The sequence below is a fragment of the Lampris incognitus genome, chromosome 3 (assembly GCF_029633865.1).
Source record: "Lampris incognitus isolate fLamInc1 chromosome 3, fLamInc1.hap2, whole genome shotgun sequence".
NCBI classification, from domain to species: domain Eukaryota; kingdom Metazoa; phylum Chordata; class Actinopteri; order Lampriformes; family Lampridae; genus Lampris; species Lampris incognitus.
The window spans coordinates 20,779,749-20,804,580 of NC_079213.1; the positions used below are offsets into that span (position 1 = coordinate 20,779,749).

General features: G+C 42.2%; 4 protein-coding genes across 8 annotated transcripts in view; 2 read left to right on the top strand and 2 right to left on the bottom strand.

Annotated features, from left to right (window-relative positions):
* Positions 1-1,769: 1,769 nt before the first annotated feature.
* Positions 1,770-9,624, bottom strand: creld2 (cysteine-rich with EGF-like domains 2). 2 transcript variants are annotated; one of them, XM_056277329.1, is made up of 11 exons: positions 9,282-9,624; positions 9,062-9,144; positions 8,480-8,590; positions 8,092-8,183; positions 7,187-7,363; positions 6,816-6,914; positions 6,049-6,132; positions 5,585-5,680; positions 3,481-3,570; positions 3,110-3,250; positions 1,770-2,265 (listed from the first exon to the last, which is right to left on the bottom strand). In XM_056277329.1, exons 1-11 carry the CDS (start codon positions 9,423-9,425, stop codon positions 2,204-2,206), a joined length of 1,179 nt encoding a protein of 392 aa, XP_056133304.1. In that variant the 5' UTR covers positions 9,426-9,624; the 3' UTR covers positions 1,770-2,203. The 2 variants fall into 2 exon arrangements, with proteins under 2 accessions (XP_056133304.1, XP_056133305.1); XM_056277330.1 differs by lacking the exon at positions 3,481-3,570 and having other exon boundaries at positions 1,772-2,265.
* Positions 9,625-9,989: 365 nt separating this feature from the next.
* Positions 9,990-13,983, top strand: alg12 (ALG12 alpha-1,6-mannosyltransferase). Its single transcript, XM_056277989.1, has 9 exons — positions 9,990-10,148; positions 10,253-10,385; positions 11,051-11,224; positions 11,457-11,651; positions 12,047-12,152; positions 12,366-12,587; positions 13,083-13,252; positions 13,552-13,627; positions 13,742-13,983. Exons 1-9 carry the CDS (start codon positions 9,990-9,992, stop codon positions 13,971-13,973), a joined length of 1,467 nt encoding a protein of 488 aa, XP_056133964.1. The 3' UTR covers positions 13,974-13,983.
* A 1,306-nt stretch (positions 13,984-15,289) lies between these two features.
* On the bottom strand, positions 15,290-23,925 carry zbed4 (zinc finger, BED-type containing 4). 3 transcript variants are annotated; one of them, XM_056277988.1, is made up of 2 exons: positions 23,549-23,925; positions 15,290-19,262 (listed from the first exon to the last, which is right to left on the bottom strand). In XM_056277988.1, the coding sequence occupies exon 2, from the start codon at positions 19,067-19,069 to the stop codon at positions 15,293-15,295; it is 3,777 nt and encodes a 1,258-aa protein (XP_056133963.1). In that variant the 5' UTR covers positions 19,070-19,262; positions 23,549-23,925; the 3' UTR covers positions 15,290-15,292. The 3 variants fall into 3 exon arrangements, with proteins under 3 accessions (XP_056133963.1, XP_056133960.1, XP_056133961.1); XM_056277985.1 differs by having other exon boundaries at positions 23,462-23,925; XM_056277986.1 differs by having other exon boundaries at positions 23,458-23,925.
* Positions 23,926-24,274: 349 nt separating this feature from the next.
* Positions 24,275-24,832, top strand: part of brd1a (bromodomain containing 1a) — a 30,384-nt gene continuing 29,826 nt past the window's right edge. For both annotated transcript variants that reach the window (XM_056277983.1, XM_056277984.1), the window contains exon 1: positions 24,275-24,693. The gene's annotated coding sequence lies outside the window, so the exon portion shown is untranslated. The remainder of the gene's footprint in view (positions 24,694-24,832) is intronic.

Consider the following 24,832-nt stretch of genomic DNA (forward strand, 5'->3'; position numbering starts at 1 on the left):
CTCTGCTTCTTTCTCACGGGTCAGGCGTTTGCGAACTCCTGCATCGAAAGATGAGTCGGAACGCAGTTCTTGATTAGAGTGTGCATGTAAACGAGTCATTTTCTTTTGTGCCCTAGTAATTTACCCACATTTGCACAAGTGTGTGTGTGTGTGTTTTGGCATGCAGAATCTTGATGGGGAGACAAGCAGCAGCAGCAGTAAATAAATAGATAAATGGTCATTATGAAAATGACCTGACAGTGGGTCTGACCCCCCCCCCAAAAAAGTTTGTAAAGTGGCACGGGACATCCAAAAGGTTGCAGACCCCCGCTGTAGAGAATGAATGCAAGTCAAGTAGTGCAGTCCTTCGCCATCCTAGGAAAAATAATAATACGCACGCAAGTAGTTTGCGTCAGAAGTGCAAACGAGCGCGCTGGCAGCGTCACCGCAAAGCTGCCAGTGAGCAAACGCCTGACCAGCGAGAAAGGAGCGGAGGGCACTGCAAACCAAAGGACATACCAAGGCCAATAGTTTACACTATTACACAATTTGTTTTGCAAGTCATAAGTGACTCTTGAGAGAATTTTTTTTTTTGCTTCACTGAGTTTTATTCTCTTAAATCCTCATATTTTGTTTGATATTTAAGAAGTTTTGCTTGATTATATTGACACAAATCTAATTCCATAATGACTGCTCCCTGACCTTGGCAGGCCTGTGAAGTCCCAGCAGCTGATATCACTGCAGAGGAAGCCAGGAGACCTGATTGCAAGGTGAGACTCAGGTTAGAAAAATATGCTTTGATCCAAAATGGGACAAGTAATGGCTTATCCAAAAAGCATCATTATATAAGTGATGATCAATTTTCTATAAAGAATAATAATAAAACGTAATATTATATATTATGTGTGTGTTTGTATGTGTAATTATTATTATTATTCTCTGTAATCCACACTTGACTGACAGAAGCAGTGACTGTGATGTACATGGTTGGTGGGGATGTGAAAAATATATGAACTAACCAGTGGGTACAATTTACTGGAATAACACACAAAACTGAATACATAACTATACTACGGTAAGAAAATATAATTCACCGGGTCAAAATGATTCTATATGACTGTAGTGCCATCCTGTGGCTATTTCTGAGCACTGCAGCCCTCAAAAATGAAAGAAAATTCTCTCTCTCCCACACACACACACTCTCTCTCTCTCTCTCTCTCTCTCTCTCTCTCTCTCTCTCTCTCTCTCGGGTCACTTCTGGGGACATTACATCGATTTACATTCTTCCCTAGCTCTTAACACGGACCTTAACCATCAGAACTGCATGCCTAACTTTAAACCTAACCCCAACTCTTGCCCCCAAAATTAGCTTTTTCCCCCCAATTGGGGACACGGCTTTAGTCCCTAATTGGACAAGCCACCCCTGGCAGCACAGTGGCCCAGTGGTTAGCACTGTTGCCTCACAGCAAGAGGGTCCTGGGTTCAAACCCCAGGCCGTCCCAGGTCCTTTCTGTGCGGCCTTTGCATGTTCTCCCCGTGTTTGTGTGGGTTTCCTCCGGGTGCTCCGCTTTCCTCCCACCATCAAAAAGACATGCATGTTAGGGTTAATACTCCTGCCTGTGCCCCTGAGCAAGGTGATGGAAAGAAGAACTGGAGTTGGTCCCAGCGCGCTGCAGCTGCCCACTGCTCCTATACAATAAGATGGGTTAAATGCAGAGAACACATTTGTTGTAGGAATACAATGACACAATTAAGTAGCTTTCTTTCTTCTTATGTGTCCCCAAAAGTAGGATAAGTCAGAAATGAACACATGCATGCACACACATTTGTGGGCGCGCACACACGCTCGTGCACACACTTCAATTAACATGAGCAAAGCATAAATCTAACTTTGAATTTAGATGATACCATCTTTATTAACCAACTTTATAATTAAATCCACAGACAAAAGAAAAATACTAAGCAGGTTGAGCACAGCAGGAAAAGCAACAATAACCAGAATGTTCATGTAGTTTCTGTTGTCTTGTTACCCATAATCCGCTGATAGAAAAGTCTGTCTTGACCGTTTTGCAGGTTCTGAACATTAAATGCCATGTAGCCAAAATGTCTTAAAAAAGGAGTGGTCCTGCACATCACAACATAGTTGGGACGTAATTCAAAGACTTAACTAGCCGCAATTCCATTATTTCTTCATTTTTAGGGTCTGCTGGTCCCTGGCCGGAGGTCAAAGATCCTCATGCTCCTGTGGGCTCTTATCGGACTCCGATTCCTCTGGTCCTTCTTCCTCTGATGGTGGAAGCATAAATAAAACCATTCATGTTTGACTTATATGTTGACCATTACTGCATTACCAATGAATAGCATTTTTTTTTTCATCATCCAAGCCATTTATCCCAATTGGGGTCGCGGAATGCTGGAGCCTATCCCAGCAGTCATTGGGTGGCAGGCAGGGAGACACCCTGGACAGGCTGCCAGTCCACCAAAGGGCAAAGGATTTTTTTTTTAAAGCTTTAGATGGCTTCCTGTACATTTGAGATGATACAGTGTATTGTTATGTTGTTTTTTCTTTGTCGGGGAGGGGGGCTTTTTAGTGGTTTCCTTGAAACTTGACACAATGGGGACCATGCAAAACTACAATTCAGATGGGGGTGGGGGGGAATCCATTTGATGAATCTGACTAACATACAAAATCAAAAATGCATGCGCTGCATATATTTTAATCACACCAACATTCAACTAATTCAATTTGCAGATGTGGAGAGCTTGCTGGATTACTGCTGATGTATACAAACATGTCCGCTCACTGAGTGAGACGCAGCACCTGAGAGCCTGTAATAGTCAGCAAGGAGAGATGCCTTTCACAAACCACTTAGGGCTCTGCATCACTATAATGAGCATCTTCAATATAGACATTTGTTTTTTTTCCCCAGCTGCTGCATCCTAATCTGTATCCTATCTTTTGCTGTTCCCATGATTCAATATCCTCAGTTAGTGGCCAGCATGTCAATAATTCATATTAGAGCCATTATTTGCAGTAAGTACTGCACATTGTTCTTATAAATATGACTCATATTGAGGATGACACAGCATTTACTGTGAATTGGGGTGGGGGGGGGCAGACAATCCTCACCTGACTGCGGCTTTTCAACACACACATCGTCCTGCTCCTCGTAGCCACTGGCACAAATACACACATAGCTGCCTTTAGTGTTGACACACTGCTGGTGCTCCTTGGTGCACACTGGCTCCAGCTGGGCACATTCGTCAGTATCTGGAAGAAAAGAGGGAGGGAGAAATACTGTTGTTACACCTTTACGTGAGCTAGAGCTATCTCAAAAAATATAGACATTTTATCATCCATTTGTGAAACTCATCACCTTTTGCCAATAATTTGAGAGGAAAGTAATATTCACTACAGTGGTAGGACAAGAGGGCTTCACAATACTGGCAGCAGAAGTGCATATGGATTAAATTAGGAGGACGGTCCTTTAACCAACCAACCTGAAAAGAAAGCCCTGCTCAAGTGTCCTAAAGTAGCAGACATCCAATCTGTCAGCTCCAAGGCGGCTGACCATGCACTCTGACTGCCCTCTAGAGGAAGACAAGCCAAAAAGACACATTTCTAATTTCTGAGGAAAACTGTTTTTAAAAAAAAAAAAAAAAAACCTGCTTGGAAATATCAAGAAAGGGTAAATATCACAATTTCCCCTCTACTAGTATCAAAGAAAGTCAGAGTAGTTTCTGTTGCCGCACCAAATTGTTGGTGGTGTGAACAAAAACCGGATTGCCCATTGTCTTTATGCATGCGCAATAATCCAGGTAAGAAAATCACAAGAAGTTGAATCAGTTCAACTGTGAATAGAACGTTTAGTGGGAGAAACGTTTCATCACTCATCTAAGTGACCTCTTCAGTCTCAACTGTCCCCACCCTTATAAACAATACAGTTGCATGGGGCGTCCGGGTAGTGTGGCGGTTTATTCTGTTGCCTACCAACACAGGGGATCCCGGTTGAAATCCCCTTGTTACCTCCGGCTTGGTCGAGCATCCCTGCAGACACAATTGGCCGTGTCTGTGGATGGGAAGCCGGATGTGGGTATGTGTCCTGGTCGCTGCACTAGCGCCTCCTCTAGTCGGTTAGGGCGCCTGTTCAGGAGAGATGGGGAACTGGGAGGGAATAGCGTGATCCTCCCATGTGCTACGTCCCCCTGGCGAAACTCCTCACTGTCAGGTGAAAAGAAGCTGCTGGCGACTCCACATGTATCGGAGGAGGCATGTTAGTCTGCTGCCCTCCCCGGATTGGCAGAGGGGGTGCAGCACTGACTGGAAAGGCTCGGAAAAGTGGCGTAATTGGCCGGATACAATTGAGGAGAAACCCCCCCCCCCAAAAAAAACACAAAACAAAAAACCCCAATACAGTTGCATAACGATCGAAATCATATGCAAACTGCCGCGAGCGTTAACTAGTGTTTCAATGGCAATGTGCACTATTCACAGAAGATTGAGGAATAGTTGCAATTACAGCATTGTAAGATGATGACAGATGGACCCTGAGTTGGTCCCTGGGCGCTGCAGCTGCCCACTGCTCCTTTACCATAGGATGGGTTACATGCAGAGAACACATTTCATTGTAAACTGTACAATGACGAAATAAAGTGGCTTTCTTTCTTTTCTTTCTTCCTGCATTGGTTATTGTTTTGTCACTTCTAAAAGTGCAACGTGTAGTATTTCTGCCTTCCCAAAGCATAATGACTAGTAAATAAAGATCAGCGGGGGTTTCTTAATGGTTGTGACAGCAACACAGTGAACAACTCACGGCCCGCCAACTCCCCAGATTTCTGCATTCAAAAACACAGTTGTGCGAGTTATGGTGGCCAAGTGTCAGAAGTATTTCTGTTGTTGTCTGAAGGCCCCGGCCACGAAGACTTGACTTGAACTCCTCAGCAAACTACGCAGCAACAACAATTTGTTGTTGTTACATTACTGAAAAATAGATGTCAGCATTCAGGTAGAAATCCCATATTGCACTTTCAAAACAATTTATTGGTACAATGCAGATTATAAATTGGGGATCATGTGTTCTTTCCAGGAAGTAGAGTAGTGAGTAGAAATCAATCATCTCTAATTACCTTATTTCAACAATTAAACCCACTGAGGTTGTGAAGGAGAGAGGAGCGGATTATGGTGGGGGGTGTTACAAGTTGTTTTAAGACTTGAAACTATTGCATCTTAGGTGTAAGTGGGAGTTTATGTGAGTATTAGGACGGTCCTGAGGTTTTGTACACTTGGTGTAAATCAAAAAGTAAGGAAGTGAGGCAGTTGGTTTTTTTGGGGGTTTTTTATTTTTAAAGAAAAGATGCGAAAGCATAATAAAGGAGGGGGGAAATTAGGGAACAATGGCTGAATTTGGGCCACAATCAGCTAAAAATTCAACTCTTCTCATGAAAAAAATTATTGCAGCAATACTTGTTTAGCTTTTTGTGTTTTACAAATAAAACAGACAAGAAAAAAAAGTGTCATCTTGAGGCTTTTGCTTGTACAAAAAAAAAGTTGATTCTCAGTACAAACATAGAAACATTCAGAACATACAAATATTCAAGTCCTTACCTGTACAAGTGCCCTCTTTGTCTTCATAGCCACTGGCACATGCCTGGCACTTATCAGGACCTGCTCCCGTACAGCCGGAGCACACCTTGTCACAGGCTGGCACAGACAGACATTGGCGGTATGAGAAAATAAATAAACAAATAAATGAAATTAAATAAGGTTACTTCTGCAAACCGAGACATTTCAGCCAACCTGGGGAATGTGATAGTATACTTTTCCAAGCTGCTCCAACAGCTAGGTTACATCATAAAGATGTAAAATGTTACATGCAAATGTTGCCAAAAGCCAGCTTTTTCTCCAACTGAAATTTAAGATTTTCTCTTTAGTTTTATTCCACAATGGATATAGATGACATACTAAACATATGCACATAATTAAGACTCATGTTTTTGGCATCCAAAGCTGTCACACGAAAGAGTTGCTTGATAAAACAGTAGGAACAGTAGAAATCTTGGTCTTCTAACCTTTGCAAGAGTAGGAACCATCTGTATTGAGGCAGTACTCATCTTCCTCACATGGAGGAGGATCTTTGGAGCACTCGTTTACATCTGAAAATTAAACAGACTGTGGTGAGGAGGACAGACATATTCCACAGCATCATATTCCTTGTACTCTTTTTTTTTTTTTTTGGTTTTAAGTCAGACCCTGACAAAGTCCCTGTCATTCCTGATAGTCATTTTGGCTATTTGTGACTATGTGAGGAGAGATACTGGAATATATTAGGTGTCTGCAGAGAGACTCAATCAGGAGTCAAATGTCTTCCAGAATTTGAAAGATGTTTGGGGAGAAAATTTGGCTTGCTCATACATAACTCCGAAACTTTCTTAACCCTCATGTTTGGTTTTGATCAAAATAACCCATTTTGAATAACGACCATTAACCATGATTATTGTTCATATGATTAACAGTTGAGATGAGGATAAAATATATTGAATTGTTTTTAAATAAATGTACAACTCTACTGCGATAACATCCAGAGGTGGACTGGTGGGTGTGACTAGTAAATAGTACATCGATGGCTAATGAGTGAACAACATGTGACGGTTAATAAAAGACCTTATTATTTTTACCATCATCATCGACATTATCATCATGCATCATTGCTAGATGAAGAGGCTTCAAACCCTTAATGCTGGCAGCCCCTACCCAGTTGAGTCCCAGTGACGTCCAGACCCATCGGGCTTCTCAATTCAGAAATGACCACATGGAGATCTCTCACTTGTTCTCTTACCTACACAAGCTTCCTGATCATCCTCCTCCCAGCCTGACTTGCACTCGTCACAGTCCTGATTCGTTGCACCGGAGCAGGTCTTACAAGAACTGTGACATTCTGTAGCAGACAGGGGTGCTCAAATTCACTGTCTACAGACATTAGCTGGGCATTCCTCACCTTCATCATTAACAAAGGTTAACGGCCCCTCCCTGGCCACTGACATAAAACAAAAAAAGGCATCACTGACGCAATGCATAGAGTAGTCAACAGTAGGGGGTCCTTTGGAAATATTCAGATTTTTCTCTTGGTTGGGTAAAAATGCCTCTAAAATATCATATAAACCACATGACACCAAAACTTTCCCTTGTCAAAACTGTATCCATCATTACCTGTGCACAAAGCGAAGGTGTCGTTCCTGACTTCGTTGAAGTAGCCGTCAGTGCAGTCCAGGCAAAACTCCCCCTTGTATCCATGGTCACAACTGCATTTTCCATCCCCTCCTCTGGTCCCCTCACCATCACACACTCCGTTGCCATGGCAAGGTCTCTCAGAGCCCCCCACACAGGCTTTGAGAAATCGAGAGAGACAGGACCAACAGAGATACATTCTTGGGGTTATTTGTGGGCTGTAGCTGGCTAGGTTTACAAGATGGTTGTGAGACCAGCTACGTTGTATGGTTTGGAGACAGTGGCGCTGACGAAAAGACAGGAGGCGGAGCTGGAGGTGGCAGAGTTGAAGATGCTAAGATTCTCATTGGGAGTGACGAAGGAGGACAAGATTAGGAATGATTATATTAGAGGGACAGCTCAGGTTGGACGGTTTGGAGACAAAGCAAGAGAGACAAGATTGAGATGGCTTGGGCATGTGTGGAGGAGAGACACTGGGTATATATTGGGAGAAGGATGCTGAATATGGAGCTGCCAGGGAACAGGAAAAGAGGAAGGTCAAAGAGGAGGTTTATGGGTGTGGTGAGGGAGGACATGCAGGTGGCTGGTGTGACAGAGGAAGATGCAGACGACAGGGAGAAATGGAAACGGATGATCCGCTGTTGCGACCCCTAACGGGAGCGGCCGAAAGTAGTAGTAGTAGTAGCTGGCTAGGATGGAAGACGCATATACTAAAGTAGTGACTATACATACAATTCAAAACCCAGTTAATATGTAACTACATCAGGTAAAAAAAAAAGAAAAAAAGATAATGCTTGTGGCTTATCACGAACTAAAATCTATGCATGTGAAGCATAGATTTTGCATGTCATGTACCATTCTGTGGTTTGTTGAACCTTTTTCCTTACCGTTGCAGTCAGGTCCAAATGATCCCTTTGGACAACAAACTTTGATGGTGTCAATGCAGAACCACTGATGCAGATCAGGATATTTTGTTTTTCTGTATCACAAAAAAAGGGGGAAATTGAAGGAGAAAAAGTTCAGCATCTTCCGTTGGGGGAGTCAAAATGATTAGATCATATCAAGTTAAAAAAAGGCAAGAAACCAACTACAAAAAGGACATTGTCTGAGGCTGGTTAAGTCTCTTAATTCTACAACGCTAAAAAGTGATTAAGCCATTAAGAGAATGAACTTTTTTTTGTGCAGTCTAGAAGGCTATGTAAACAGTTTGTTTTGTAGATATTTTACCCGACTCATACATGCTCAAATACACACAGACACAAACTGTGCACACACTTTTTGAACCACCAGGTCTCAAAGAGCTCCTCGTGTTCTTCAAGCATGTGGTTGCATTCAAAACTGCTGCTGTCACACAGCCCCTCCACGATTTCCATCAGTCGAATCTCACTGTTAACAGGGGACAAACAGAAGAAAAGATAAAAATAGGAGGGGAGGTGTCTGTAAACACTCTAAACAACAATGTGACAATAAATTAAGTCACAAATATGGATCACAGTGGTGTGTTTTTGAAGAGGTATAAACTTTTTCTTTAGTTAAGTGCACAATTACAAAAACATGCAGGCAGGCTGGAAAAGTAATACCAGAATCAACAAAATCCTGCAACAACTTTAGTGTTGTTGAAAATCTACCCTGACATCACCTCAAGCATGCAGCAAGCCATTGCTAAGGTAACCACTCTAAAAATGTAACTGACTGTTAACTGCCACTGATAATACATTTTCAGATATGCTGGCCACTTTTGACTACAGCTGTTTCGCAAAAATCTACAATCTACAGCATGGGCACAAAGCAAACAACTCTAATGACCAGTTTGCTTGTCGTGGCAAGGTGACCCACAGACAGGTCACACTGTCTTACCTTGTTTCATATTTGGACAATGTCCTCTCCTCCCAGGCTGTGTTCCCTCCACCAAAGTTCTGCTTTGCTGTCCTTTCAAATCCCTATAATGGAAAATCATTATTAGTCTTTACCTTTAGGACAAAAGGATAGACAGACAGATAAATAGATAGATAGACAGATAATCAAACTTTTAAGAATGAGAGACTAGAGAGCATGAGCTTTGAATATGCATACTCACCTTGCTGAAATTATCCGTTATCTGTTTGCAAGTAGAACAGGCGCTTTTTAAATCTCTCTTAGCATCAGTGCATTGTGATAATAAAACAAGCATTACACAGGACGATAGCTGGAACAGCCGCAGCACTGAGCCGGTGGACAGCATTTCAGCAGATCAATTGATCAGGGACAAAATTTCATATCAAGACACACAGGCTAGCCACTTGCCAGCAAGCTTGCTACAATTATATATGTGCTGCGAAGCTCAGGCACATCTAAACGAAACGTTATAATCATTAAACCTGAGTTACCGTTATCTATGCAAAGCGCAACAGAGTGATATTTACATGCTGGTTGCAAGGAAAAAAAAGATAAAGTTTCAGATTTCCGCGTCAGCCTCTTGTTAGATTGTGGCTTACGTTGATTTGCCTTTCAGACTTGTCAATCAAACAGTACACCAATCACAAGGTGCCACGCGCGGGACAAGGGTAGCTCCTTGCCCGCTTGGATAAAATTCAAAAATATTTAAATTATAGTACTGGCTGCATTATTTTTTTTATTATTATTATTTATGGTGAGAGATAAATTACATTTGAAATACTGTATCAGTAATATTACTAGCCAAATCAAAAACGTATTTAAATGTAATTTAGCGGTTTGGATAATGGATGGATGGGTTTTATTTAAGTTCCGTCAAAACCGGAAGTTTACAACAGATCTGACAGCTGGCATGGCTGACAAAAGGACTGGCTCGGGGTTACCTCTGTTATTTTTGTTAATTATTGTCATTTTGTTACATTTATTTATTTGTCCATTCACTAAAGTCGAGGAGAGTTTTAATTTGCAAGCGGCCCATGACATTCTTTATCACAGACTTGAGTTTGATAAGGTAAAAAGGTCACCTATAGCCACTTGTTGTGCTAGGCTAACACAGCTAACAAAGTAACAATGACTGCTGGTGGATTTACTGCTATTGCATTTTCTGTCTTTCAGTATGACCATCATGATTTCCCGGGTGTGGTACCGCGGACCTTCCTTGGCACATTGTTTCTTTGCACACTCTGCTCCCCCATTGTGTTTCTGTCATCTCTCGTGGATGCTCCAAAATTCTACACACAGTTGTTGGGTATATTCACCTATTATATTTTTTCTGTAACACTGCTATTTCTATAGCCAACAGTGTGACTCAGGCATAATGTTTGTTGAAGGCCAGCCCTGAAGTTAGCTCCACCATGGATTCCCAAGTCTCTGTCTGTTTGGGGGAAAAAATGTTTGGGGTTTTTGTTTAGACTCCTGATCATAAGGTCTGCAGTCAACACAAGAACAAGAGATTTCCACTTTTTGTTCTATGAGATAATTTTAGCTACCTGTTAGCAGGTGGGTTTTCTATGCAACGCTAATGCTTTAAAATTCACAAAGTGAAGGTTTACTGGTGTGTTACAGAACAAAACTTCAAAGTCTGATAAATGTGTATTGAATTAGAAAATACCTTATTTGAGAGATTTAATAAAAACCCCATGCAGTCTTTTCATGGAAAAATAGCCGAGTGAACTTGGTGCCTCAAAATTGCTAAAATAATTTTAAGGTTTTAAGACTCAAAAATGGCCCACTGATTTGAGATGCTTAATGTTTTTAGTATCCCTCTTTCATATTAAAAATTGGGATACTTTTTTATCATGCAAACGGTTTCTGTTAAGAGCAATCTTATCTGCAACTGCTAGAAACTCTGTAAAACCATGTTTTCATAGCCTCCCAGTAGGTAAATTAATTTTCTAATGTGTTCTGTTGCAGTGCGTGGCTGCCTGGGAGTGTGTGTAATTGGTGCACTTTGGCACATGCAAAGAGAAGTGAGGAGACAGTTTGGTGCCACAGTTGCGGGGCTCTTCTGTCTGACCTGTGCTTCTCAGTTTCATCTCATGTTCTACAGCACCAGGACCCTCCCTAATGTATTCGCGCTTCCAATAGGTAAACTGTGCCAAAATTGAGAGTGGTTGATAAATGAAGCCTCCTCCTGTAAAGATTGCCATTAAGAGAAAGCAAGGTGTCATCAAACATTCAAATGTATATAATTCATTTAAGTTTTACTAAAAAGATTATACAACAATTTCTGAAGGTATTAGTTCCATAGAAACTTTAGCTTTGTAAATGACCAAGATTTGTAAACGAATCAACCACAGAGGAACTTTTCTCTCTTCAGTTCTCCTGGCTTTTACATCTTGGATGGCTCAGAGATATGGTTCTTTCATCAGCCTCTCTGCTTTGGTCATCATTGTGTTTCGGTCTGAGCTCTGCATCTTTCTGGGCCTCATGTTGCTGATGGCACTGGTGAGCAGAAAGCTGAGGCTGATGGAGTTGTTTTACTATGCAGTACCTGCTGGGGTTTTGTCACTGGGTGAGTAATGAGCATGTGAAAATGCACGCATGTACTTACTTTGGAAAAGGTATAGTGTAAAGCAATAGATGATTTGCATTATTAAGCCACAGTATCTCCACATATTTATCTCAATCAAACTCTTCTCCAGTTTGATTGAGTCCAATAATAAGTCCAATGAGTGAATTTCCTTCCTAGCAAATGGACCAGTAATGTATAACTAACTAACTAAAAAACTAGTCTAGTTTACCAAGTGCATAAAGACTAAAGACCTTTGGACAACAGTCACCTTCCCTGCCCATTCAACAATACAGTGCACTACCGGCGTTTTTTTATTTTGCATTGTGGAACAGGCAGAAACCAGGGAACCATCATATTTATGTTTCTGGTCCATAATTTTCCCTTGTCTTTTGCAGCTCTGACTGTGGCCATTGACTCATTTTTCTGGAGGAAACTGCTGTGGCCTGAAGGTCAGGTTCTGTGGTACAACACTATACTCAACAAAAGCTCCAACTGGGGAATATCCTTACATTTACATTATTGCTTAGCGGAGAGATTCTTGATTTGATTTTAGGATACATTAAGTATTTCTATAGCTGTTAATTTTTTACTTAAAACAGGTTATAGTGATTGTAGATACTGTTCAATAATTTTACCGTTGCAAGTGTTTTTAAAGCCCTTCCACACAATATCTCTGCACTCCTGCTCTCCTTAACTTTCCTGCTGCCAGTAAACCTCCCCCTTTCTGTGGTACTTCTACTCTGCGGTGCCCCGTGCCCTGTGCAGCACACTACTCTTTGTCCCCCTTGGCCTCTTGGACAGGCGGATGAGAGTCCTGCTGCTACCTACAGTGGGATTCATTCTCTTATACTCACTGCTTCCCCACAAGGAACTGCGCTTCATCATATACACTTTCCCTGTGCTCAACATTGTGGCTGCTCGTGGCTGCTCTTTCATGTAAGAAAAAAAATTTAGTTACCTGCTGATGGGGTGGTAAAGTAAAAAGATTTACCAGCAGACAAATTGTCTGCATTTGGGTGGTGGCTTGTGCACATTTTCTGCCCTTTAGCACTGGATTTCCAAACCATATCATTACAGCAAGGATCACAAATGCATGATTTTGTCACGCTTTTTAAATGCCTCAAAAATGTGGGCCATTTAATTGGTTTATTTTTATAGGAGAGTGGACAGTACACTCATGTTAAGTATTCTTAATTCAAAAAGCAGGGAAGCTGTGAGGGACACTGTACAGAGAACACTACACAGAAAGCTCTGAAAATATTCAAACCTAAACCAGTGAGACACGTGTCTTCAGAGATGGTTGATGTAACAGCTCAACTATTTTCAGGAACAAGGGGGGATTTTAGACAGTTGGAGAGTAATTGTCAATTTTACGGTGCTTTGTTATGACTGTTTTAGATATACCTGAATGTTTTTTCCTGCATCTTTCAGCTTGAGCAAATACCACAAGTCCTGGTGGAATAAAGTGGCTTCTTTGTTTGTAATTGGCCAGCTGTTGACCAATGCAGCATACTCTAGCATCTCTCTCTACATTTCCTACTACAACTACCCGGGAGGCCAAGGGATGAAGGAACTACACAAGTTGGTGCCAGTCACAGCAAGTCAGTCTAACTTTCAGGTCCCTTAATGTGGGTAGTTGTCTGTGTATTTTTATAAAGCCATGTCTGGTGAAACAATAATATTCAAAATTTAGTTAAAAATTGCCAAAACGGGGCTATAGTTAGATGCAAGTTAGTTTGCTAAACACATCTTTCCTCCTTTTTCCATTAGTATTTTTTTATTTCCATTTCATTTTTTGTGTTCAAAGAACCAAATACATCAAAGTCATCCTTAATTTACACATACGGACTAAATATGGATTACAATCACGTTGAAAAAACCTTTACTATATCCCTTACAGATGTCTTTGTTCACATTGACACCTATGCCGCTGAAACTGGAGTGTCTCGCTTCTTGGAGCAGAACAGAAACTGGAGGTTAGTGGGTTATTCCACATTTTGGACTCATTTCTTTAACACCCATCCATCACTGTGTAGTCAGAGAAGCCTCTTAAGGACACTGTTTATTTTTCCTTTTTTTTTCTTCAACAGATATGATAAGAGAGAAGACATAAAACCTCAAAGTCCAGAAATGAAAATGTACTCACATATTCTGATGGAGGCAAACACCACCAAGATACAACTTCTCCAAGGGACTCACCAGCCTCTGGCCTTCATAGAAGGTTACAACAACATAGCCTTGGACATGTTTCACATTCCTCCAATTAGTGTGCAGCTAAAGAAAAAAACTGTCCTATTGGTGACAAAGACTAAGCCTGAGTAAGGACAAGAACGGAGCCAACAGTTTAATACAAGACTTTTAACTATTTTTATAGCATCCAAAGCTGGTATCTGAACGTGTTTGGAGATTGCTGTGGAGTATGTATGTGTACATTATGGATAATTCCTTTTTAGATGTGAATGTGGTGACTGTAATAGCACCAGAAATCTTTTATACTGTACTAAATGTCCATGTAGAGTGGTTGCAATGTGGAGAAAAAGTACCTCAAAAGTATGAATTCATAGCACTGAGACTTATTATGCAACATTAATCATGTTACGTTTATTCTACCATTTCAAATTGATCAGCCTGCACTTGCTGAAGAAATGGCTGTTCTTGAAATACAAATGACCAGTTAAAGCATAAATCAGAATAATGTATTCTTGTTACAATATAGACTTCATAAGCAAATGTGGGGCATGCTTTCAACATTTCATTCCATTGTTGACTACACATTTTCTACAATAAAACCTTTTCCACAACCTCGTAATAAACCACAACTAGAGACCATCAAGGGTTATTACATAAGGAAAACCTTTATTTACAAATGACCACAAAAATTTGCATGGTTCCAGTCTCAATGCTATAACACTTATCGAATTAAGTTCAGAAGTCATTTATATAAAAATGTACAATACACCATTTTACTCAACAATAAACCCATAATTTAATCCCTTGGAAATAAACTTTAAAATTGTGCTCAAGAGACAATTGTATATTCCAAACAAACTGCTTATTTTGAAAATACAGCGATATTTTAACAAGATCTCCTTTAAAAATGTTTCAGCAAGTAAAAAAAAGCTATTTCTAAATGACAGTACCATGAGCCACAATTTCACAATGAAAGAATTAAATAACAAACTTAAACATCTTTCAGTCACAGCATTTATTTTGGGCCATGTTTTCATTCAGAAAACAACTCGTCTATTTTTAAAACGATCAAAAAGACTCCTGACTTGATTTGCGCAACTTTAAGTATGTACAGCATTTTGACCTGAAGTAGTTTTGGATAAGGCACAAGGAGAGAGCAGACACAAAAAACATCAATTTACAGCAAACAAACATCCACAACCCCTACAGCTAGATAAACCCTCCCTCCCTGATACACTTTTGACTGAGACTTTGGGATCACACCAGCTCCAAAGTGTTTAACAGTAGTACACACTGAATTCATTAAAACTTCCAAAGTCTAGCCTTTGCACTGAAAACCCAACAGTGTACAAGTCAAAATCTTTTACAGTTTGCCTGACAGAAAAGACCCCTTTTCACAGCTATGCAACTTGGTCCTGATAAAGGGTTCGCAAGTTCATCTTTGTTATTTCTTAGTACTGAAAATAAATCAAGGGGAGGTTAACCTTGAGAAAGAGCAGACCCTCCACGTTGTCTAACAAAGGCCTGGGCTGATTTAGGGCACAGTTCACACTGGCTGTGCTGAACAGAGTCTCTGCTGGGACAATGCTGGGTGGACAGCCCACATAACGGGCAGCTACTTTGGCAAGTTCTGGCCATAGGAACTTTTTCAGGTTCCAATAGTCGAGTGGGTCACAGCTTTGATCAAGTATATCTTCCTCTAGGTACTCAAGCACCGCCAGCTCTGAGGATTTTGGCTTTTCCTCCTGTTTTATCTTGTGTCGGATGTCAGCCATAAGAGACCAAAGGTTGTCCTTGTTAGAGTGGGAGCTGTTGGATGAAGCAGGGGCCTCCCCGCACCCGTTAGGCAGCGGAGGTCTAGTCAGGACTGAGGTAGAAAAGGTCAAATCCAGTTCTCGGATAAGGTCTTGTTTACATTGCTCGGCCTCTTCCTCTGTGAAGAGTGAAGTCTTGTACCGTGGGTCTAGCATGGTTGCCCAAGTGTATCGTGGGTCATGCAGAGTTGAGGACATTCTACTCACCATAGCCTCCTTTAGAGACTTGAGCATGTTGTCAATGCCCACAGTCTCATCAAACAGCAGGTCTATCTTTCTGTTGAGAATGTGAATGAGTGGTATTACTTGTCCCAGGGTAGCAGTGTGGTTGCTCATCTCCCTGCAAGCAACTTCGAAAGGTTTCAGTGCATTGCACACTGACAGCATTACTTCCCACTGATCGCAGCTAATCATTTCCCTGAAATTGCACTCGATCGACATCTCATCAATGGCTTTCTTCTGCTCCACCAGCCGCTCCAGCATTAAAAAGGAGGTCCTCCATTTGGAGGGTACGTCCTGAACCAGTTGGTTCTCAGGCAGCTGGTGGACTCTTTGAAGCTCAGCCAGTTTCTCCTTGGCTTTCGCTGAGCGGTGTACACGTTCACAGATCTTTCGTGCAATGCTCAGAAGATTCTGAACCATTCTCTGGCTTTTTATGGCTTCACTAACAATGAGGTCTATGGTGTAGCCAAAACACTGCATTGTGACATGGTTAGGGTCCTCAAGGGCATGTATGATGGCATTATTATCAGTAACAGTGAACCCCTTTTTCAGCCCTGATGAGGTGATCCAGGAATCCCACAGAAACTCAAGCTGCTTCTGAATGTTAAGCATATCATGGTCACAGTCTATCTGGGTGACACTGAGGAGAGCGGAGCAATGAAAGTCCTGGCCCTGAGGTCTGACCCTCGACTCATATGTCGCCCAGTGGGCAGTGAGGGTCAGGTATTCTCTCGTCTGGCTACTGACCCAAATACTAGTTGTGAAGTGAACAACACCACATTCAGCCTCTTTCAGGTGTGTGAGAACAACCTCCTTCACCCTTTCATACATTTCTGGTATGGCAGTGCTGGTGAAATAAGAAGAAGAAGGTAGAGAATACTGAGGCTGAAGGTACTCTAGTAGTCTGTTCAGGCCAGCGTTCTCCACCATGGCTGATGGCTGAAGATCCAGTGCAAGCATCTCTGCGATGAGTTTGGTGATCTTTTTGGCAACCGGGTGGTGTTCATCAAATTTCTCAACGTTTTCTTCAAACACAGAAGTGTCCATGAGCTCTTGTTTGACATGAATTTCAGCAGACGGCACATCACCTGAGATAGTATTGTTACTTTCAAGAACGTGTCCATGAAACCTCTGCATGTGCCTGAAGAGGCAACTTGTGCCGAGGTTTGTAGTCTTTTTGCCTCGGCTTATTGTGCGGCTACAGTGCAAACAAACAACCTTAGTGGGATCGGCAGGGGAAATCGAAAAATGGTTCCACAGTTTTGATGTCTTTTTACTGAACACAGGTGGATTTTGTGGCTTTTTCTCACAAGCGTTCTCAGTTTCTTTGGCTGAAACTGTGTCTGTTGCAGCGATAGTAGTATACAGTTGGGGGGAAGGTTCCTTGTCATCCGTGCTTTTTTGGTTTTTAAGGACATCAGGATGGCGCCTCATTAGATGCCTCATCAGGCAACTTGTGCCAAAGTCACCCCGTTTCCCTCGGCTGATGACACAGGGGCAGTATCGGCACAAGGCTTTGAGCTGGTCGACCGGAGAGACGATAAAATGGTGCCACACTTCAGATTTCACCCGTTTCATTATCTTCTTATTTTGCTGGAAAACTGAATGTTCCTGGCTGAGGCTGGGGCCCTCAGACAGATCACAAGGTGAGGAAGCTAGAAAGGCATCCTCCCCCTGAGCTCCGAATGATAGGTTGAAGGAGGACTCGTGTCCTGACTGATTCAGGGCCTCGTCTATTTCTTCTTTCATGTCCATGCTTTCCTCCATGTTCTGGGGCAATTCATCTGATATGGTTTCTGGTGAAGATGGGGGAAGAGAGGACTCTTTTTTAATTTCCAGCGAGTCCTGCAATTGTGTGCGGGACAAAAGTGAGGGAGGGTTTGTATAGGGCGGTGGAATGTGATTGCCCTGTCCATTTTCCTCTATGACAACCTCTTTGTGGGCCCTCCACATGTGACGAATAAGACAGCTTGTCCCCAGATCTTTCCCATTCTTACCCCGACTGAATTCATTCATGCAGTGGATACACACTGCTTTCGAGCTGTCCACAGGTGACAGGTAAAAATGTTTCCATACAGCAGATCTCCGACGAGAGCTGGAGCTTTTTGTGGTCCCAGCAAGACGCTCAGGCCCTCCATCTGAAGCTTCTTCACCGTTGTTTTCACTGGAATGTGAAGATGAGTGTGTGCCACTGACATTGTCAGCATTGGCACATGGTTCAGGTTTTGGTTCAACTTTGGGTAACACTTCTTTGGATGTTGAGTCCAATGTCTCAGCAGAAGAGGTGGACGGCGAAGTGTTTTTTGAGGCAGGAGTAGGAACACTACTTGTCAAGTCTCCGTTTTTTGGTGAGTTTGGGGAGGGAGGTATCAAAGATAATGCGAGGGAGCTAGCCAAATTATTTGAGGAGGCATCGCCTCCATCTTGTAAAAGCACAGTGGGGTGAGCCCTTCGGACGTGCCTCATCAAGCAGCTCGTGCTGAGGTCTTTCTCATTCTTACCGCGACTGAACTCTTTCATGCAGTATAAACAGATTGCTTTGGTACTGTCTCGTGGGGATATGCAGAAATGATTCCACGCAGGAGATTTTTTGCGGGGATTTGCATGGCTCCTCATGGATGACAAAAGGCTCTGCGTGACAGCGTCCATGGCAACATCATAAAGGGTGCTTGTATATCCACTTAGCAAATTGCTATAATCATCATTATCTCTTGTGACCAAGTTATCAAATGATAACCTTTCATCCTCTTGGTTTTCTTCCTCCATGCCATTTGCATCACTTTCCTTCTCTTTGATATGTGTATTTGCCTCATTACCATTTTCAGTATTTTTGTTGTCAATTTCAAACATAATGTCATTGTTTATGTCTTTACTTGAGAGAGCTGGAGAAGCTGGATCAGTCTCCTTCACTTTATTTAAATTAGACTCTGTGTCAACCTGAGAAGATTCATCTTTTTCTGCCCCCAAGCAGGAAGGGGACAAGTCTTTACCCAGTGTTATTGCAGAACAAGTGGAGGGGTTTGCATCTGCAGTCTCATGAGGGGTAACGCTGTAGGATTTGAATACATATCCATCCTGACCCTCAATTTTTAGACATGAGCCTTTTGCTTCCCTTTTCTTAGAGTCTATGGAGCCATCAGGGTCAATGACCATATCCTCACTCACATGAGAGACCTCTTCCTCCCCATCCATCTCAAGAGCCCAGAGGTTTCTGTATGATAATCAAGTTTGTGTTGTCAAATGCAGTCTGTGATATGTTCAAGAGTCGTCATGGATGTTGCTGTTCTCAAGCAGTTGTGCACGTGTGACTGTCCAGAATACATGAAGCCTCCTTGACTTTCACTTGCATTTGTGATGGAAACGGTTCCAGCTGTTTTTGCAGGACCTAGAGAGATGGAGAAAAAGAGAGGGAAGAGTTTTGTAAGTGATAATTCTTTATAGAAAAAAAAGTATTAAAATAAATGAGCGAAAGTCTTTGGCTAAATGAACGACACCTTACATTTGGCCCATTATGATTTTTTTTTTGATTTTGAGATACTTTACTGATCCCTGTGGGGAAATTACACTATGGATTTAACCCCTCCTAGCTTATAGGCATATCCCCGCTCATTAGCTGAGCACTTACAACAGCACAATTGACATTTTCGTAAAAAATGCCATATATACACACAAACACACACACACACACACACATATATATATATACAACTTTGCTAAAAGAAACACTCAACGGTTGGGATAGTGCTCAACAAATAAGGAGCAAAATAATTCAGGTAGTAAAGTAAATTCACTATGAGGCAGTACAAGCCTGTTTCATATATATATATATATATATATATATATATATATATATATATATATATATATATAAATAAAAACTTAATAGCTTCTATTATATACTTGGTAGTCCAAATTCTGGTACGCTGTATACTGTAGTTTTGACAGTATAAGCGATCTAAAGCTGTTTTTTGGCCTCCGTTAGTAAACTTTTGTCTGGAGAAGCCTAAAGCTATACTTTAAGTTTGGGTAGGAAAAAAATGCAAAAAAATTTCTATTATATCTACAGCTTCTTTTCAAAAATCAATATTTGGCCCCATTATAAACTGCTCCTCTGAGAGTGTTGTCCAGACTGCTGAGCAGGCATCATACCATCCCAGTAAACTCTGGTAGAAAATGCCCATCCATGAAGTAGTCCAAGACCAACCCAAACAATCTACTCAATAGTGTCTTCTGCAAAGCTGCCACTGGCCTTAACTAGCATTCCAAAGTGTCTTTATGCATGCTCAATAATCCAGGTAAGAAAATCAAATAAGATCTAATCAGTTCATCTGGTTGCAATGTTTATTAACAGCTACAATTCATCACTCATCTAAGTGACCTCTTCAGTCTAAACTGACTGCTGGTATCCCCACCCTTATAAACAATACAGTTGCATGACGACCGAAACCAACGACTAGTTTCATATGCAAACATGGGCACAACTATTAACTATTAAAGTGAATCTATAGTTTCACTGGCCATGTGTACATTGTATTCACAGAAGATTTGGGAATGTTTGCAATCACAGCATTGTAAGATGGCGACAGATGTATTCTTAGGCCCCTCCTCGGTTCAGGAATGGTCGTTCCCTCTTCACATATATGACCTCTTTTGACTCCCCATTCAAACCAGCATTCCTCCCTATCAAGGATATGCACATTCTCATCCTTGAAAGAGTGGCCACTGGCCTGTAGATGGGTGTAGACTGCGGAGTCCTGGCCTGACGCATTAGCTCTCCTGTGTTGTACCATTCTCTTGGTAAGCGTTTGCTTAGTTTCCCCAATGTACAAGTCACTGCTAGCAATGATGAAACAGGTAAGGACCGTTATGATGATGTATATAAATAGGCTCACATACATTCAAGATGTCAGTCTGCATGTTGACCTCATTGTCATTGTTGACCTCACTTTCAATCTTAAAGTGCTACAGTACAGAACCAAAATAACACAATGTGTCAATGAATTATGGTGCTCGCTGTATAGAAAAGTAGTTTGCTGATAATCCTATAAGGTTTTCATAATATATAGTATCGAAAAAGCACCGTTTAGGTATCGTATCGAATTGGAGGCATTTGTTTTGGTGTCGGTATCGAACATTTTCAAACGATGCCCAACCCTAGCAGTGGGTTTTGAAAGCAACTGAGCTTTTGGGGTTTGAAGGCAACTGAGACGCGGTGTTTGCAAAATACGTGTCTCAACTTTTCCGACACTCCTGCCACATACGGATTTACCACTGGTTTACACTTAGGCAGCTGTTGTCCTTCTCCTCTCTTTGATCAGCTGGCGCACTATTTGGACGTCTTTCTGGCTTTGACAAACGCCCAGTTAGGATAACTACACTTAACCAGGACCTGTTTAAAGTGGGATTTTTCCACTTCTCTGGCTGCTGTGCCTGTGGGGACGTTGTCAGCTCGTTGGTACAGCGTCCTGATGACTCCTAGTTTGTACTCCAAACCTTAAGTACTGATCAGTATGTGTTGGTTTACGGTAAACATCAACAATCAAATGCACCCCATCACCAATTGCAATTTCACAGTCTAAAAAGGCTAACCTGTCATTTTTCACATCCTCACTGGTTAGCTTGATGTGATTGTCCACAGAGTTAATGTTGTCGGTGAAATGTGGTATACCCTGAGATTTAATTTTAACCCAGGTGTCATCCACAAATCTGAACCAATGGCTAGGTGGTGTCCCTGGATAGGACATTACAGCCCTCTTTTCCACTTCCTCTATATACAAGTTGGCCACTACAGGTGAGATTGGGGACCCAATAGCACACCCATGATTCTGCCTATAGTACTGCCCCCTGTATGTATAGGAGTCTTCAGTCCACATACTTCACATACAGTGAAGAGTGATATAGATGAGTGATGAAACATATCTGTTAATAAATGTATCCAGATGAACTGATTCAACCTTCTTTGACAGCATTCCAAAGGCTCATCCCTTCCTTACCACTATCCAAAGAGTCTCCCAAATAACCTGTAGATCGGTTTTTAAATGTTCTCATTACCATCTCGTTACCATCTCGATACCATCGTATTTACTTTTTATTTCACCTTGGAAGTCACTGTAATATTAAGATTGGCCAGTTCTCCTTGAAAAAGGCAAAGAATGGCATCAACTTAAGAGAAAAAAAATGCCCAGAAGTTTGGGATATATTATAAATTGCTCAAATAGTATTTGCAGTCCAGTACTAGTCACATTTGGATAACACTGTGCATCTTTAGACTTCAGACAATTGTATCACATATATATAGTCAACGACATTGCTGATTTTTTTGCACCTTAATCTATTCAGTCTGAAATACCATGTTTCACTAAAATGTAAACGGAGACTCCTTATACATCCTTTCATAGGTGTAACCATACTGTGTGTCATATTGTTTGAAAGCACAAAAATAGCACAAAGACATTATAATAAATATTTGTAGAATGATTTGTAACCTGCCGTTCTGAGGCTCTGGTGCCCTTTCATTACAATGATACCATGAAAAACAGTGAAAAAAGGTGATTCCAAGATTTTGCGAATGTTAATGTGCAAATTGTAATGCTGGTCCATCATTAAAAAAATAGCTTCACGTTTAGAGCGTAAAAAGTATCTAATGCAACGCACTTCGTGTACCGATGAAGAACTCGACCAACATAATATGACGGACATTAAACACATTTAAGAAATTCGTTTGCGGAATCGTCAGTCCATATGCATTTGTTCATCGAGTTTGCGCCAACATTTTGATTGTATTTTAAGTCATCGAGCTGTAAAACAAGCAGTCGCACTAATAAACTATCATCTAACAACAGAAACGGGTGGTAGGGTGGGGGGGGGGACGGGGACTTGATTAGGTGTACTTGATTTACAAGAACAGTGAAACGATCGCAAGTGGTAAGCCAGTATCAAGCAAGCCATTTCCTAAGTGAATACTGACAAGCAGCTTTTCCGGGTTTGGCTGAAGAGCTAATCATTAAGATATACAGAGGACAGCGGAAAATAGCCAGTGTGAACTGGCATTCTCCTAGATGTTTATATATGTATGTATGTATACAGCTAATTTATGGGTTACGTGCGACGAAAGAGCAAGGACACGACCCTCTTAAAACTCATTAGATAATAATCTGAAGAATTCTTGCCAATAGTCACGTTTACGCTAAATCATCAGTAAATACCAGGGTCGCTATCCAAGTGCTAACTAGCTTAGCCACACGTCTGAGTTATTCACGAAAACAGGACGTGTAAGTTTAACCCTTCTGTCACATGGATCTGCATAGCAAAATATTCGAGGCCAACACAACTTCTCAAACTAAGCCTGCCAACGCTGGTGTATGTTAGAGGCATATGCCAGGTAAACGATGTCCTGCTATGAGGTTAGCAACTAGCTAGGCCACAGACCCACACACACACAGGACGTACTAGCTAACCTGGCGAGGCAGAACCCTGGCTGTACACACGAACCACACGAGATCCGAGTCAGACCAGTACTCACCACGACGTTCTCGCAAGACTCCCCGTTTCGTAAAACACTCTGATTAATTTCAACATACCTACCATGAAGTAGCACTGTGTAATCGCTGGGTTTCGGCTCCTAAACAGTTAAATATGACACATTTGATTGATCCGGAGGGGGGGGCTCACTTTGTTGCTTTGTCTCCTGGTTTTTGCTCACAGTTGACGCTAGGTTGAAGCAGCTCCACACAGCGTCGGACGGAAGGAACATGTTTTAATGATGTCACCAGAGAGCAGGGTCCTTAATATGGCGAAACAGTCGATAAAGGGAAAACAAAACCGAACACGCACTCCCACGAACATCTCTAGCGCACTTCTAAACCCGTCTCCTTTCGGTTCGACGATTATTCGTTAACGATTGCCCAAACGTCAATCCATAGGTCCTGATGGATTAAAAAAAAATTTTTTTTTTAGGTACTCTGGTGTGTTGTTTATTTCCTGTTATCGCTGCTCTTAAACCGACGGGGTTTCTTGACCTGAGGGATACCCTGACAGGGGCACTCTGGTCATTCGGGGCGGGGCAAAGCAACGGTTCATTTTCGTTATTTTCGTTTGCCAGTGAATATTGCTGAATCACACACCAAGGCAGAGCAAAGCAGCCTAGCCTCCACTAACTGGAAACTGTTATTGTAATGCCCCAGATACGTTCAATAATACCCCCCCACACACACACACACACCGTTGAGGCGAGTCGTGAGGTCTATATCAGAGAACGGGCCATTGTCCCGGTTCACGCTTTGTTTGGAGCTGGGGCAGTGTGGTAGGAACCAGGGGGTGGGAGTGGGGGCAACAATATATAGGCAACACGTGTTGTGGGGCAGATGGGCTTTTGTGTGAGACGTCCCCCCTCTGCAAACTGCGCTACGACGTGACCCCCTAGCGTGACGTGACTTGCGTGCGTACGGGTGGGACTTGTCTCGTGAAGCGCGTTGTTGTGTTGGGGGGGATGAGCGAGCGCAGGGAAAAGCGCGCCGCTGCCCTGGGCTGCCCCGCGGCGAGCGACTCCAGTCCGCCAACGGTCCCTGAGAGCAAAATTCTTTTACCCTCACGGTAGAAACTGGATGCCGAAACGTTCCCCGGGGGGCGCGGAGAGCACCGGAACGGCTTCCCTTTTTCCAATCACCGCAGAATAAAGAACCGAAAGTAATCGCCCGTTGCATGAGAACACTGTGTACGGAGTTGCCGACGCTCAGCGGGCCTGCGCCGCCATCGCTTTGAAAGGGGCTCCAGGTTAGCGACCGTCTTCAGCCAGCGAAAGTGTTCGCAGAGCCGAGGTGGGTTATACGCTTTTTAGTACGGATTTTGCGATGCATCGTATCGTGTGTGGACATGAGCGGGTGTACGATTTTCTGCGAATGGATGTCTACGCGTTGAAAGAATGAGTGCTCCGACTGATTTTAAAGACCCACTCTT